The sequence below is a fragment of the Octopus bimaculoides genome, chromosome 2 (assembly GCF_001194135.2).
Source record: "Octopus bimaculoides isolate UCB-OBI-ISO-001 chromosome 2, ASM119413v2, whole genome shotgun sequence".
NCBI lineage: Eukaryota > Metazoa > Mollusca > Cephalopoda > Octopoda > Octopodidae > Octopus > Octopus bimaculoides.
The window spans coordinates 110,562,591-110,578,616 of record NC_068982.1 but is presented as its reverse complement, the minus strand read 5'-3'; the positions used below and the strand labels follow the sequence as shown (position 1 = coordinate 110,578,616).

General features: G+C 35.9%; 2 protein-coding genes across 3 annotated transcripts in view; one reads left to right on the top strand and one right to left on the bottom strand.

Annotated features, from left to right (window-relative positions):
* The window catches only part of LOC106884312 (probable ATP-dependent RNA helicase DDX10), a 127,153-nt gene that overhangs the window by 25,180 nt on the left and 85,947 nt on the right, over positions 1–16,026 (top strand). The gene's annotated exons all lie outside the window — the stretch shown is intronic.
* LOC106884314 (Golgi apparatus membrane protein TVP23 homolog B) overlaps positions 1–16,026 on the bottom strand; it is a 35,417-nt gene that overhangs the window by 5,051 nt on the left and 14,340 nt on the right. The window contains exons 2-6 of one of the 2 annotated variants that reach the window (XM_014935639.2): positions 11,432–11,471; positions 6,349–6,425; positions 5,332–5,486; positions 3,891–3,970; positions 2,206–2,331 (exon numbers count right to left, since the gene is read on the bottom strand). In XM_014935639.2, coding sequence (XP_014791125.1) covers positions 2,206–2,331; positions 3,891–3,970; positions 5,332–5,486; positions 6,349–6,419 — 432 coding nt within the window. In that variant the 5' untranslated portion in view covers positions 6,420–6,425; positions 11,432–11,471. The remainder of the gene's footprint in view (positions 1–2,205; positions 2,332–3,890; positions 3,971–5,331; positions 5,487–6,348; positions 6,426–11,431; positions 11,472–16,026) is intronic. The other variant, XM_014935638.2, reaches the window with a different exon arrangement.

Here is a 16,026-nt window from a genome sequence, read left to right as displayed (position 1 = left end):
TATATATATGTATGTGTGTGTATATGTCTGTGTTTGTCCCCCAACATCTCTTGACAACCGATGCTAGTGTGTTTACGTCCCCGTAACTTAGCGGTTCGGCAAAAGAGACCGATAGAATAAGTACTAGGCTTCCAAAGAATAAGTCCTGGGGTCGATTTGATCGACTAAAGGCGGTGCTCCAGCATGGCCGCAGTCAAATGACTGAAACAAGTAAAAGAGTCAAATTAATGAGTTCCAATCAGATAAAAGTCATGATTAAGAAATAGGGTATAACCAATATAGTATCTCCTTGTATTCTCTTTAGGAAAAATTACTGATCAAGGAGCCCTAATGATCAAAGCATTCCAGCCATGACTGTTCCATCTTAAAGAATGTACCACACAGCATAATTTAGTGATTAGTACTTTGAAATAAGAGCTAGATGGACTCAGAGACTCAATATGGAGAAGGAACATATAGAAAGTTCAAGAGTCAATGAGCAATCAGAGATTCAGAGAACTAATTCAAACATTTGCCACAAGAGAGGAAGAGATGGAAACTTGTAATATAGAGGACAAGTAGAAGCTCCTAGAAGGCAATATGTGGGTTATTGGGGTAAGACTACAGCTAGACATACGGTGACAGTACAGTGGAAATAATCTTAAAAGCTAAGAGACAGACCTGGAAAGAATGGAAAAAAGAATGTAGCAGCGAGTATAAGAAAAGCTAGATGTTAGGTGTACTTAGCAAGGAAAGAAGCAGAAGGTAAGAAATTCACCAAATGTTCTACAGTGTGAATAGGAGAGGTAAAGTTTCCAAACTGCAAGGCAAAGTGCTCAGAGAGAACCAAGACATGGGAGAGAAGTGTGGATGAACAATAACAGCGTTCTTATTGATATTAAAAAGAAAGAGACAGGGAAATTCTTTTCTGAGAGGTTGTTGAATGAAGGGAATACATGAAAAAATGAGGGTCTCCTAAAACTGGACCAACAGAGATACAAACCATTCGAGATGACAACAATATGGTAGACAGAGTGATTAAGAATATAAAGGTAGGGAAAGCATCAGGTTCATTAGGAATACATACTGAGGTACTTAAAATATCTGGTGGAGTTAGGCATAGGATAGTTATTCTCATAGTCAATCACTACAGGAAGGTGTCATACTCAATAAATGGTATAGTATCATTATTGCCAACTGTTACAAGAGAAAAGATGTACTAAAGAGAAGAAATTCCATAGGTATCAAATTACTGGACCAGATTATGGAATGAGTAGTAACTGAACTGATTAGGAAGAGAATTAACCAAGATGAGACAGTTCGGCTTCGTACTAAGAAGAGGTACTATTGATTCTATCTTTCTAGTAAGTTAACTGCCAAAGTACTATGAGTAAACCCCTATACCAAGCAGTTGTTGACTTGGAGAAGATCTTTGACCAGGTTCTATGCTCTGCAAACTGGTGATGCCAAGGAAACTAGTAGATAAATAGCTTGCAAGGGCCATTCAAGTCATGTACAGGGATTCTGCCAACAAAGAGTTTAGCATGCAGGTAGGAATTCCTCAGGACTAATCCTCATCTCCCGCCTCTTTGTTATATTTATCCAGGTCATAACAAGGGAGTTAGTTCTCATAAGTAATCTGTAATAGGTTTAGAAAAGAAATTCCAGACTTGAGAGCAGAATTTAGAATAGGGATATCTCAAAGTAAATGCAGAAAGAAGCTATCATCAGTAATAGTTAGATTCAATATGCAGAAAAGGAGCGGGTAGAAATTCCATCTAGCATAGCCAATATGGATTACAGACACACAAGATATGTAGGGGCATGGTAGGCAAATAGAGAAGTTAGAATTCAGATGTACAAGGATATCTAAGATGATCTATGTCTAAATGAGAGGAATCATGGTAACAGCTTTACTGTTTAAACATATGAGGCATGAAAGCAAGAATCAACTAAGATTTTCTCTCTCTCTCTCTCTCTCTCTCTCTCTCTCTCTCTCTCACACACACACAAGAAATCAATGTAACAACTGCCAGTTATTATTCAGCCATGACCAAAGGCATTCTAGCCATTGCCATCTTATCTTTTCAGGAATAAGTAGGGGGGGGGGATGCTATTTATAACTGCTTGATCAACAAGGTAGTGGCTGTCTCATTAGTTTGAACAAATTCCAATAACACATTAATATAGATGAAAAGTAGCTGTTAATTTCAAATTGATACTTACAAACCACTCAAAGTTGAGTGTGAAGATAGTTCCAAAAAATAGCACAATCCATATTATTTGGCAAGATACAAGAGACAACCAGAACACTCTGGATTCCACAGCTGTTACTTTGCTTTTGGAAGATCCCTGTTGGGACAGAAAATAAACATTTTACATTTTCACAATTTAGAGATGAAGGATTATAAAAAAATTATTAAATATTAACCTCATCATATAGAATTTTGGATGAGGACAGCTGTGTAAAGAAATGCCAATCTCTAACCATGGAGGGAACTTGTGGTGGAGATAGATGAGGTGGTGAAGCATGATTTTCAGACTTTGGGCCTCACCGAGGCAATGACTAGCGACTGAGACCTTTGGCGATATACTGTACTTGAGAAGACACGTCAAGCCAAATGAGATCATAGTCATGGCCGATGCTGGTGTCACATAACTGGCACCCATGCCAATGGCATATAAAAATCACCTTTCAGCGTTGGGCAAAGTGGCTGATGCAAGTGGCATGTGAAAAGCACCTTTTGAGTGTTGGGTTTCATGGAGGCAACGACCAATGACCAAGACCTTTGGCATTATGTCATGTTTGAGAAGAAGACCCATCAGGCCAAGTAAAATCGCAGTTGTGACAGATACTGGTGTCATGCAAATGATACCTGTGCCGGTGGCACGGAAAAGCACCCATTACACTCTTGGAGTGGTTGGTGTTAGAAAAGGCATCCAGCCATAGAAACCATGCCAAATCAGACTGGAGTCTGGTGCAGCTTTCCAGCTTGCCAGTCCTGGTTGAACCATCCAACCCATGCCAGCATGGACAACAGCCATATGATGATGATGATAATGACAATATAATACAAGATTCTAAACTGTGACACTCGCTATTATGCTGAAATAACACCAATGTGGAGTGGTAGGTAGTTAAGATTGTAAAATATCTACAGAGTGACATTGTTAAAAATGGTGCTAGAATTCCTCCTATGTGGAGTGGCAGGTATAGATAAGGGGTTAAAATACCATTATATACCACCTGTATGGAGTGGCATTGCTAGTTAAGGTGTTAAGATACCATTTATGAGGAGTGTCTAAAGAGTGGCAATAGTGTTTTTACTGTTGAAAAACCACTTGTGAAGAGTGGTATTGGTGGTATTTCAGCACTATACCTATCTGGAGTCTCTATACAGCGACACTGCTAGTTATGGTGAATTCATACCATTTAGGTGACATGTCTACAGAATGACAAGACTAAATTTCTTGTCTAGTTTATAAGTTTAGAAACAATGAATTACAGGGTGTGTAAGATATTTGAGAACAGATTTATGCTTATAAAAAAAAAACAGATATATAATAACAGATAATAACTTTATTTATCAAAAAATGCTAGGAGGGTAAAAATAAACCTTCTTTTCTATAATGTTATTCAATAAAGCCACCTTCAGCTTCAACAACTGCTTCTACATGAGATCTAAATCATCTACGTGCTTGAATCAAGTGGTCCTGGTTCATTTTGGACATTACTCTGACTATGGCAGCTTTCAAAGAATCTTTGGTGTTATGGGCGTGTTCTTTGACCTCTCTCTCAACAATGCTCCACATGTAATAGTCCAATGGATTGCGATCTGGAGAACTAGGAGGCCAAATGTTAGGGGTTATGTGATCATAAAAATTTTCTACAATAACAGAAAATAAATTACCTTACGAGACTCATACACCCAATGGCTTGCACCACTTTCATCAATATAGTTCCACCACCGGAGACCTACTAACAATCGACCTGTAAGAAAAGCAAAGAATACATTCATCAAGTGCTGCCTCTCCTCATTTGACTAAGTGATGAAAGGAAAATACTAGGGAAATATTTCAGTGAATGTTATAGAGTAATCAGATAAGGAAGAGATGTTTTTGTATGGTGTATACAAAGTACTCATTCAATGAACTCATTCAACATCTTTAATTGACAATGAGATTATATTTACATGATCAAAAACATTAAAAAGTAACATACACAATCTCTAGTTTGGAAGTCAGCTAATCTGCCTTTTTTATAATTTATATTTCTATGAAAGTCCTTACCAAGTTACTACATCTAAGCACTACCAGTCAGACTTTCTATTTCCCTTCATCTTTCCCGTTTAACTAATTAATTGACAGTCTTCAGTCATTTATAGTTTTAGATAATTATCAGGCTGATGTGATCCTTCATGGCACTAGACTAGTCCACCTAAATAGCAATTCATCCACACATGTTGTAACTCTCCAAATTTATATAGAAATTCTGGGTAGAGGTTAGTTGATATCATTTGACAGGTATCAATCCCCAGACGATGAAACACAAAGTTGATCTTGGTGAGATGTGAACTCAGAAATGTAAAGAACCATAAGAGCTCTAGTGGTTCTTCAAGATAGCAGCAACAGCAACAATAATAACAAGTAGTAGCAACAACAACAATAATCAACAACATTTAATGAGGCTCAGCATCCTGAGAAGTGACTTTATCAATTCTTCACACATCTCTAATAAAAGCAATATATCATTTTATTTTATTAATAAGCCCACAGGCCCTATATGTTAAATGGGAAATGAAAAGTTATTATCTTCTTTTTTTTATGGCTTAGTCAGAGGATAAAAGGAAGCACCCAAATCTGGTATTAGTAGGGAAGAGGATAAGCCAAAACACAAGAGTTATTACCAAACTGGAGATCTGGTCTGAATTCTTGCATTTAGAGTGGTCTCTGCTACAGGCACCCAAGGATAGGGTGGTGGTGGTAGTGGTGGTGTGATACTAATGGCATGGCTGCCAAGAGCATAGACACCACAAGTGAAATTGCTCCAAACAGCTAACAAAACCATTTTGCAATCTCACCACACTAGGGTCTTGCCTCTTGTCCTATGGTATAAGCAAACTCTTGATAAATTAGTTTCCTTCTGATAAAGCCACAATAAATACAACACTTACTAGTCAACATAAACTTGACAGTAAATTTGACTCTACTCTTAATACTGAACCCCTCCAACAGTGAATATTCTGTTGTCATTCTTAAACTTGCCTTAAAATAATAACCTCAATTTAACATTTAGAAAACATATTAGATATTAAAAAAAAACATTAAAAAAGCTTTTTTAAATGTCAATACCTGTAATATTTTTCACAGTCCAGAAATCCATGGATAAAAAGATGACAATGACAACAAAACTTGCAATAAAGCTTGAACTGAACCAACCACAAAAGAGATAAGCAACAACGGATGCACTTCGGAATATTAAATGGAAAAAAACAGCAAATGGATGTCTGGAAAAAGAAAGAAAATAAAGGATTAATATTTCAAATATTACAATATTAGCTGAAATGCTTGTTTCTTTATATATATATCACTATGAGGTGGTATCAAAAAGTTCCCAAACTAGTTCTGTAGTGTGCCAACAGATGGCAGCACACAGTTGCATGTGCAGTGAGAGCTAGAAGTGACTTTCATGAGGCAGTGTGCCAAGTGACATCGCCGTCTTTACTTTGCCAATTGTGAAATTTGTGTTTTTGTGATCACATGTATGCTTTAGTCTGCAATTTTTGTCATGTTCAGGAAGCTGGAACAAAGAGCCATGAAATTTTGCGTTAAACTTAGGAAGTCTGCTACAGAGACATTGAATACTTTGGCAAGCTTACGACATCGAGGTTGTGGGTCATACACAATGTTTTGAGTGGCACAGGTGCACGACAGAGCCACATCTGAATCAAGTGCATGGTCATCATTTTCATGCAACATCTGCAGTATTGTGCATCAAGAATTCATCCCCCAGGGCCAGACCATCAATTAAGAGTTCTACAGCGATGATTTGAAGTGTCTGAGGGAAGACATTCGGCAAAAATAAATCTGTATGAATGTGTATGTTTGTCTCTTTGTTTTGACATTGCATGATAGTTGTAAAATGATTGTCACTATCATACAAGTAGTCATTCATTCTCAATATCCTGTGTGAACATGTCTGAACATGGGTAAATATTACCTTGCTTGGAAACATGTCTGGGTTGGCAACAGCAAGAGCATCTGACTGTAGAAAATTTGCTTCAATAAATTCCATCCATCCCATGGAGTTAAAATGATGATGATGAAAAGTGAACTTACTTCTAAAATGATCTCCCTTCTTATACTTACTTCACCTTCTTCCTTCGTTCCAGGATATCCTCTTCTTCACCAAAATTTATCACCTCTTCTGTTCCATCCATAATGACCTGTAAATATATGTTAGTATATAAATGTGTGTGTGTGTGTATGTTTAAGAAGCTTGCTTTCTAATCATATCGTCTTGGGTTTAGTCACATTGCATAGCACCTTGGACAAGTATCTTCTACTGTAGCCCTGGGCTGACCAAAGTCTTGCAAAAGAAGCATTCTATACCCTCAAAAATTATTTCAGAACATCAGTGAAGTAATCAGATGACACATCTCTAATTGAAAGACCAGTGATGAATAATGAAGAACATTTCATTTGTGAAAATACTTGTCATCCATTACTATGTTAATACACCAACTTTGGTTAGTGATTACAACATTGGTAAATTTGGAATCTCTTGATCTTGAAGGAGGGTGGTTACTTCTGCACAAGAACATTTCATCCCTACATCACAGAGGTATGGAATCAGAAGCATGGCTTAATGGTTAAAAAGTTTGTTTCACAATCATGAAGTCTCAAGTTCAATACTAGTGCAAGCCTTATGAGTGAAACTGAGTAGATGGAAACTATGAAGAAGCCCATTAGATGGATGCACCTGTGACTCAAAAGTACTGTGTCATACTGACTCTACCTGAGGATCATGTTAATGGTACATGTGTCAGTGGAATGATCAGACACTTATGTGCTAATTCAATTATCAAAATTGAATAATATATCCATTTCACTTCAATCTTGGAAGGATAATGACATTGTCATAGTTACAAAACCAAAAACGACAAATCTGTTTACTCCAACAAGTATACAACATTCCTGTCCATTACTGCTCGAAAGGTCGCTCTAATCAAATCATAAAATGTCACACCAGTATCAAAGTGTCCATGAGGACCATAGAACAATCAACATAATCTTCATTACACAACAGCTTTTAAAGAAATACAAAGCAACATCAGGACCTGTTTATGACATTTGTAGATCTGTCACAGTTTTTTGACACTAAACAGGGAACTATGAAAGACACTCAGTAAATTCGTCTATCATTTTCACAAACAGATGATGGCTTGAGTTGTTGGTGGAAGGTAGAAATCAGGAATTGGCAAAGCTGTTTACTGGTCCTTTACTTTTTAATGTGCTCTTCATCAGTATGCCCATACTGTTATGCAGAAGGATAGCAAAAGTCATAATTAACTTCCAACTTAACAAGAACAGGAACTTGGTCAACATCAGAAGCCTACACACACCAAATTCAGATACCTATGTTGCATCATTACCAATAACTACACTCTGGGCAAGGAGATTCAAAGCCACCTAAGATAGATCTCTGTAGTCTTTGGAAGGCTCAAAACTAAAGTTCACTTTGGCAGTCTCGTTATTAGAGAGGACTGAAGATTAACAGGAGAAAAACTCTCAGCACTAAAAGGAGAAGCAAAAAAAGAAGTATTCAAAGTAAAAGCTGGCCTCTCCAGCACATCAAAAATTGTGACAAACAGTCACCAAACAATCAACTAATGAAAAGGTAAGATGGTCATCACCAAATTTGATGTTCAACAATAAGCATATATCAACTGCAAGGAGGTCATGTCATTAAGATGTTCGCTTTGCAATCATGTGGTTTCAGGCTCAGTCCCAGTGTGCAGCACCTTGGCACCCATAGCCCCAGGGTGACTAAAGCCATGAGTGAGTTTGGTAGACTAAAGCTGTAGGAAACCTACTGTAGAGTGCATGCATGAATGGATGGATGTCTACTTGTCACTGTTTCAACAAATCATTAACATTGTTTAAATTTCTTGTTGACATTAGATTCAGCTGTCCTGCAAATATAAAAATATGTGAAGCAAAAGAACTCCTTACTTGAAAATCAGATAAGGGTGGTGACCTTAAAATCCTAATTATATCCATGTCTAACCCAGACAAATGAATATATATACACACACACACACACACACACACAAAATACATTTGATGTAATCCAAGCAAGCTAATCCAAAGAGAGGGAGAGCTGGCTAACTAGCTAGCTAGATAGACTTACAAGGTAGCTTGTTTCAACAGCTTTTCTTCCTTTATATGTTTTATTTAATAAGGTTTTGGTAGAGACAGGGAAACAAAACCCATTCCCAGACAATTTTACTTATAGACCATGTAAGGAATTTTAAGTAGTCTTTACAGACATTAATTAACCCTTCTGATACTAACTCACCTAAAACTGTTGTTGGTCCTGATACAAACTTCCTGTTTTAAAATGATTTAAATTAAAACCTTTCGTCAAAGTTTCATGTAAATTTATGTTCTAAACATTAACAAGCAAAAACAGCTTGGAAAAGGAATGTAACCATGTAGTTAAGAAGTCTGCTTCATAACTACATCGTTTCATATCATATTCAATCCCCCTACACTGTTATCTTGAGCAAGCATTTTCTACCGTGTTGACCAAAACAAAATTTGCAAGACAGAAACTGTGTGGAAGTCTGATGGAAGCACTATTTCTGTTCTTGGGTGGTAAATTTAAGAGAGTACACTATGTTTTGAGCATTCAGGCTAGATCTCTGACCTTATGATAATTTCTTCCTTTTCTCTCTCCTGCTTGAGAGGCCCTGAAAAGGGTTATGAGTGATACCCTTCCTCCACTGACTAAGTCATGCAAAAAATTTTATTTTCTATTGTGAATTTTTGAACATATATACCAGCTGTTGTTGGCAAGATCTCAATAAATCAATATTAGGAATAAATATGTCAAATATAAATAAGTAGATACTCGCATGTGATTTTTCATGAACATGTTACTAAAATATATCTTATAGAGATTTTATTTGTTACATTTATGTATGCGCATGATAACTCACACTTTCAATTTCTTCTTCCTATTTTGATATTTTAGTATATAAAAAACCATAAATAGTTATTAATTCACAAACCAAGCGACATTCAAAGAAAGCATTGAAGAAATTAACAGATGTTACTGTCAGGAATGTTGTACAAGAGATGCAAAGGCAAAGTAGTCTGTAACATGACTTAATAATAATAATGATAATAATAAAATATTGGTACTTATGTCTGTGTGCGTGCATGCACACACACAAACAAACACGCACACAAACACACGTGTGTGTCCTTGCTTCTAATCATGATAATGTTAGTCTGTGCGTGTATAAATTAGCCCTTGTATATGTGCTTTAGTTTTGTACATGTGTATATGTTAGCCTTTGTGTGGGCATTTTGAGAGTAACAAAGCTAATAGCCCAAACAGACAAGCCCTCTTGCAATAAAGAGCTAAGATATGATTTATAAAATTAAAATAGAATATTTTGTAGGTTAATGATTGATAAGTAGATATAAGCAAAACAAGATTTTTGAAGGGATGAACAAAGTGTTTAGTGTGGGTGGAGTAAGCAGTGAAACAGGATAGGTATGTAACAGTAATTCACTGAAAATAAGAGACATGGCATGGAATTTACTTGACTGAAATAAACATACAAAGAAGCAGGGATTGTACTTTTATCCTTTAGGATATAGAGGACAGGTAATGTCCATAACCACTTGGGGTGCTGTTTGAAATATGAAGAATTTAGAATTAGATGTGATAAGTTCAGTTAAATATTAATTTGAATTGTTGGAAATTGGTGGTTGAAAAGGAAAAAAAAAAGGAAAGAGTGATCAACAAAATAATTCTGAAAGGATGACGAAAGATTATGTAAAGTGAATAGTAAAGTGAAATATAACAATGGAGTAACTGCAGTGAAGATGAAGTAGATACAAGCAGCTGTAAAGTTAAGACAAGGAATGCCTGCTAATACAAACGGAAGTTCAACTCTGCTCAGTCTTTAGCAGACGAATGTGTTACAATTCCTTCTGTCAATAGCAATTATTTATTATTTTTTTTTCAGGAATATCTAATAAATATGTCAAAGTATTTGAGAGAAGACTTACTGGAGTGATTCTTCAAGTAAGCATATAGTCTGACATTGTATCTCTCTTTCAAAAGTATCTTGTTTATCTGCCCAAATGCCTTGTTTAAAACAATATGCAAACGTAAGTCTAAGGTTTACTCCTGGCTTACCAATCACTAATAAAAAAATATAGTCTAAGATTAATTTTGTCTATGTGTATGTATGTGTGTGCATATCTTAAAATGGATTTTGTTTTTACTGGCAGCAGTAGTAGAAGAGCAATGCCCAAGACCTTCACAAGCCAATGCTTCTGAAATGTTTGACCAAAAACATATTATATATCATCATCATTTAACGTCTGTTTTCCAGAGAAAAGATAAACAGAAAAGATACACATGTACATACACACACATATACATGTGATATTAATTTCAAATTTTGACACAAGGCAGGCAATTTTGGGGGAGGAGGTACGTCAATTACAGTGATCCCAATGCTCAACTGGTACTTATGTTATTGACCCCAAAAGGATGAAAGGCAAGTCGACTTCAGCGAGTTTGAACTCAGAACATAAAGATAGATAAAATGCTGCTAAGCATTTCAACCAGTGTGCTAACAATTCTGTCAGCTTGCTGCCTCACATATATAATGACATTGGTAAACATTTTATTTTGTAGATATAAAAATATCATCTTAGTGCATTAGTTGTACCAAGCAACTCAAAGAAATAAGAAAAATTCATATTTCTGAGTGGAGGATGGGGAAAGAGAGAGAGAGTGTGTGTGTGTGTGTACTTATTTATTTCATTACTTTATGTTAGTAAAATACAGAAAGCATTATGCAAAGCTGAATTCTATTATAGATTCCATCAGTCATAACAAGTGTAATAATATATATTTCCATTGGCTGCGTTTTTGCAGATGTTTTCAATAGTGTAAATGAAATGAAATGAAATATGCTCTGCAATAACAAAGCAAACAGCAAATAATTTATGTTCAACAAGCATAGTTATGTTAGGAATTAGTAACATAATGAGACAGTTAAACTTTGAAAGTAGGGTTGACTGACACAAAGTGTTAGTGCCTAAATTGTTCAGAAAACAGTAATGGATAGGTGGAGCCGTGACTGAGGAGAGGGATAAAAGAGTGAGCATTTAAACAAACATGCAATTTCAGATCACTTACAACTTTCTAGGGAATTCTGCTAAATATTTTTGAAATAAACCTATGAAAGAAAAGGTTAAAAGAGAAAAACAAAAAGAAACAAGGAAAGTAATTATATCATTAGAAGTGAAATACAAAACAAAATTACAAAACATGTTTGCTTTGAATGACAGTTGACACTTAAAATAACAAAGAACATCAATTTACAAGTAAGTCATTACCAATGATGATACAAACTACTCACAAATATGAGGAAGGGCCAATTTGTTGGGGTTTTTTTTTTTGTTTCTTTTTTTTAACTGTTAAGTAATGGCCAAGTGTTAAGTTTACCAGACTGTTAAATAAATAGATCAAGCTTTTGTGCTGTAAGCAAGCATTGTATTGTTGTTAGTTTTGTTTGGGGCTTAGTTCAGCCCTGTCAAGTAGAATCATGAAAAATGACTTTCTGATCATGACAGTACCAATTTTTTTTTTTTTTTAATTTTTTTTAATATAGTATACCTAGAATTTACATAATCCAGTATGTTCTTCCTTAGGTAGGACATGTTGGATTATAGCAAGATAAGATCTGAGGGAGATTTGGTTGCTATTTCTAGCAAATGAAACAATCATATAGAGACCCACTTAGCTCACAATGATGGCAGTGGTGATAGTTTCTAAGTTGAGTTAGCTAGAGCCAAAATGTCATGAAAGAATTATTGAAGTGACATTCAGAAACAACCTACAGATTTAGCATTTATTTTACTGTTTTGAGGTATTACAGCCCACTGTAGCAGAGATGGACAGGATGATATTAGTTAGAATGAAATAACCAAGATGCTTCTGGATTTATTAAAAGAGATAAGTAACCTAAGAGATTTAGGCCCAAAGATGATAATTGATTGTCTGAGCTAGTGGTTCTCCATTGGGACTTATATGGCCCTTGGGGGGGGGGAGTCCATATAAGATTCTTTTTGCTAAAATTTACGCACAATTAATTTAATTGCTTATACATATAAGATACACAAAATATTTTAGCAATTTTTTTACACCATTCCTAATGATATTTAATTATAAAAATATAATAGGATTTTTTACACACTGAATGGCTATGAGGGTCCACCCAAGTAAAACTGAAATTAAAGGGGTCCATAGGTAAAAAATGGTTGCAAACCATTGGTTTAAGCCAATGAAGTAACCGCTTATATAGTTGCTCGAACTGCTGGAAATGGGAACCAAATTTCCTTCAAAGTAGCAGTGGCTCCTTTGTTCAAGTTATATGTTTTAAGGTTGACTCAAATACAAGAGACAGTAAATGGTGTTATGACAATGTCCTGGTGAGTTGCTAATGTGTCTACATATTTGATAGAGATTATGTAATTCCAGGGCATGCATGGAAATAAAAGAAAAATGTTAAGGTAAATAGGCACAGACATGGTAGTGTGGTAAGAAGTCAGTTTCTTAACCACATGGTTCCAGATTCAGTCCCACTGCATGGCACCTTAGGCAAGAGTCTTTTATTATAAACCCAGAGCCAATGGAAGCTATGTAAGTGGATATTGGTTGATGGAAACTGAAAGAAGCCTGTTGTATACATGCACATGTATGTATGTATGCATGCATGCCTCACTATCTCCTTACCTTGATATTGTGCAATAGTTGTAAATGAGTATACCCATCATGCAAAGTATCCTTTGCTACCAATCTTCCATGAAAACAAGTCCAATCATGGATAAATATTACCTTACTTGGAAACAGGTGAGAATTGGCAACAGGAAGAGTATCCAGCCATAGAAAATCCACCTCAACAAATTCCATCCAACCCATGCAAGCATGGCAAAGTGAATATGATGATGATGATGATGAAATATAACATAAAACCTACAAAAGTTATAAAGTGTCAATGTTTAACTTCAGTTAAATAGCACGAAGCAGATGAGATACACTTCTACCAAGATAGGATGCTAGTATTTGCTGGTAACATTTCCAGACCTACTATTTATTTCTAATAGCTAAGTGAACTCACATGGAGTACAATGAATTGTTTTGTTCAGAAAAACAACAGAAATATATAAATTTTCATAAATTTATATATTATTGGGTGCAAATGGTATTTGTTCACAATTTTCAACTGCTCTAATTTTGCACATTTTTTTTTTTTGACTTTTGTTGTTGGTCTTTTTCTTAAAAACAGTAAGTATTTTAGCATTATTGCTTTACAGAATAATCAACTAGGAAAAATTTTGAACACCACCACCCCTCCCCAATTTGTGGAAGAGATATGATATCTTCCTTGGAATCCATGCCAGAAGCACAAACAAGGATATTTCAGGCTTCCTCAATGTCAGTAGAAGGATGGTGGAAAAGGTGAGAAATGAGCCACAAGATTCAGGATTTGACTACAAGGCAACAGCAGAGAAAACCCATGACCGATGATCTGACACCATCAGAACACCAAAATTCATCAATGACATCCAGCAAATTGAAAGATGTGGGGAGAAAGATGTGGATGAAAAGCTCATCCAGCTGATGGTGCATGAAGACATTTGTTATTTTTCATAGAAGCTGATCAACAAGTTGAAATATCTGCTAGAGCCAGACACGCTGTGGTTCTCCTTCAGCAAGAAGAATTTCTGCCAAGATCTGAAGATCAACTCCCAGAACAATAGGTGATTTGCTGTCTCACCTAAGGACATGCCCAGTGTCATAGAGATGAAATTGCCAGCAACAATCATGGTCTTCAGTGTTGTCAGCAGTGAAGGTGACATCGTACCACTCCACTTCTTCCCTGAAAGCCTCAGACTGAACACTGATGGCTACATCTGTGTTCTGAGAGAGGTGGTGAAGCCCTGGATTGACCAGGTAGCTGCAGTTGGAAGACTCAGGCCTGGCTGTGAGAGAATTTCTTTGATCACACAGCACCTGTCATTTAGCCTACCAACTCACCTGACTGCAACCTCCTCAACTTCTTTGTGTGGAGAGTGGTGGAGCAAGAGACCAACAAATTCAACTGCAGCATAAAGGACAAGCTGAAAGCCAGGATTACCAGGGCCTTCTGAGGCCTAAAATAAGAGATAGAGATGAAGACCTTTGGTCGGTTTTGAGGTTGCCTGGAGGTTGTCACTGAGGTCAAAGGCAGGTTCGTCTAGTGAGATCAACAGAACATGTCGTGAAGACAAACTGAACCAAATTTGACAAATACATCTCAAAAAATAAAAGTTTTATTTTTCTTGAGATAGGCATCATGCGAACGAATACTGTCCGTACCCTGTATACATAAAATAAAATACAAGAACTAGGTTAATTAAAATAAAAACATTGGAAATTATAGATAAAACTGAATTTTATTGTTTGATATGTTGTTAATAATTGATATTGTGATAACAAAATGCCTACAGCAGATTTGAACTCAAAAACTACAAGTAGTCAATCTGATATCTTATCCATTTGACTATTTTATATCTAAAGCAGCTTTAAGAGATGAAGCAGTCAATGATGATATGTGTTCAATGATGAAATTTTACTTCATGTATCAGAGAGAGGCAGGGAGATATTGAGTAACAGACTGGATAAATAAGAGAGAGAAATATTTTGACTTAAAGATTCAATTGTTTCCAAATGTCAAATAGTTATGTAAAAGGTTAATTCACATGCAAATAAAATTATAAATGGTGGTTATTTCCTCACTAATGAGATCCGTCTCACACAACACACATACACATGATGGCCTTCCATACTATTTCTGCCTACCAAATTCACTCATAAGACATTGATCTCCCCAGGGCCATAGTAAAAGAGTCCCACTGTGTGGTACTTTGGGCCACACAGTGGGACTGAACCTGAAATCATGTGGTTGCCAAGTGAGCCTCTTAACCAAATAACCATGCCTGCACCTATAGATATGTATAATACAAGTGAGGTGTGTGTGTAAAACATACAAATATGTGTATATACTTACTCAAATGACAACCAAAGATGTGGCTTCAAATGAGATGTACCTAAATGCCATATCAGAAGCATATACAACTTGTTTACAGGAGTGGAAGTAAATATTCAGATAATGATCCCAGCTTTAATAGAGGAGGTGATACCAATATTCCATATCTCCCTACCAGTTCTTTCAGTCATTCCTCTGTACACCCAGTCATCTATTAAATCTTTTCAATCTGCCATTCTTTTATTCCTCTCTGTCACTCTCAACATATAATTTTCTGTCCTTGTCTCCTTTAACTTTTCTGAATTTGGTTTCTACTCCAATCTCTCTACTGATAAGTGAAATAACTCCTTGACATACAACCATGAGCTACTATCCCTATGTTATTAATTCTTAATAATTACAATTTTTACTTTATACAAAATATCCTTTTATTTACTTTACTGAACAGCTGTGCATGTAGAATTTCCACAGCAGCAGTCTTTGACAGTGTTCCACTTAAATACATAACCTCAGAGTCATGGGCATTGTTTCTTAGTATGATTATTATTATACTATATTATGAACCCTCACTATTTTCATATAGTCAAGTGGTCTTTCTTTCTGACTACAAACCAAACCAAACCAAACTGATCATATGTGTGCGTATTCATACATATATACATGCACACACATACATACATACACATATCATCATCATCAT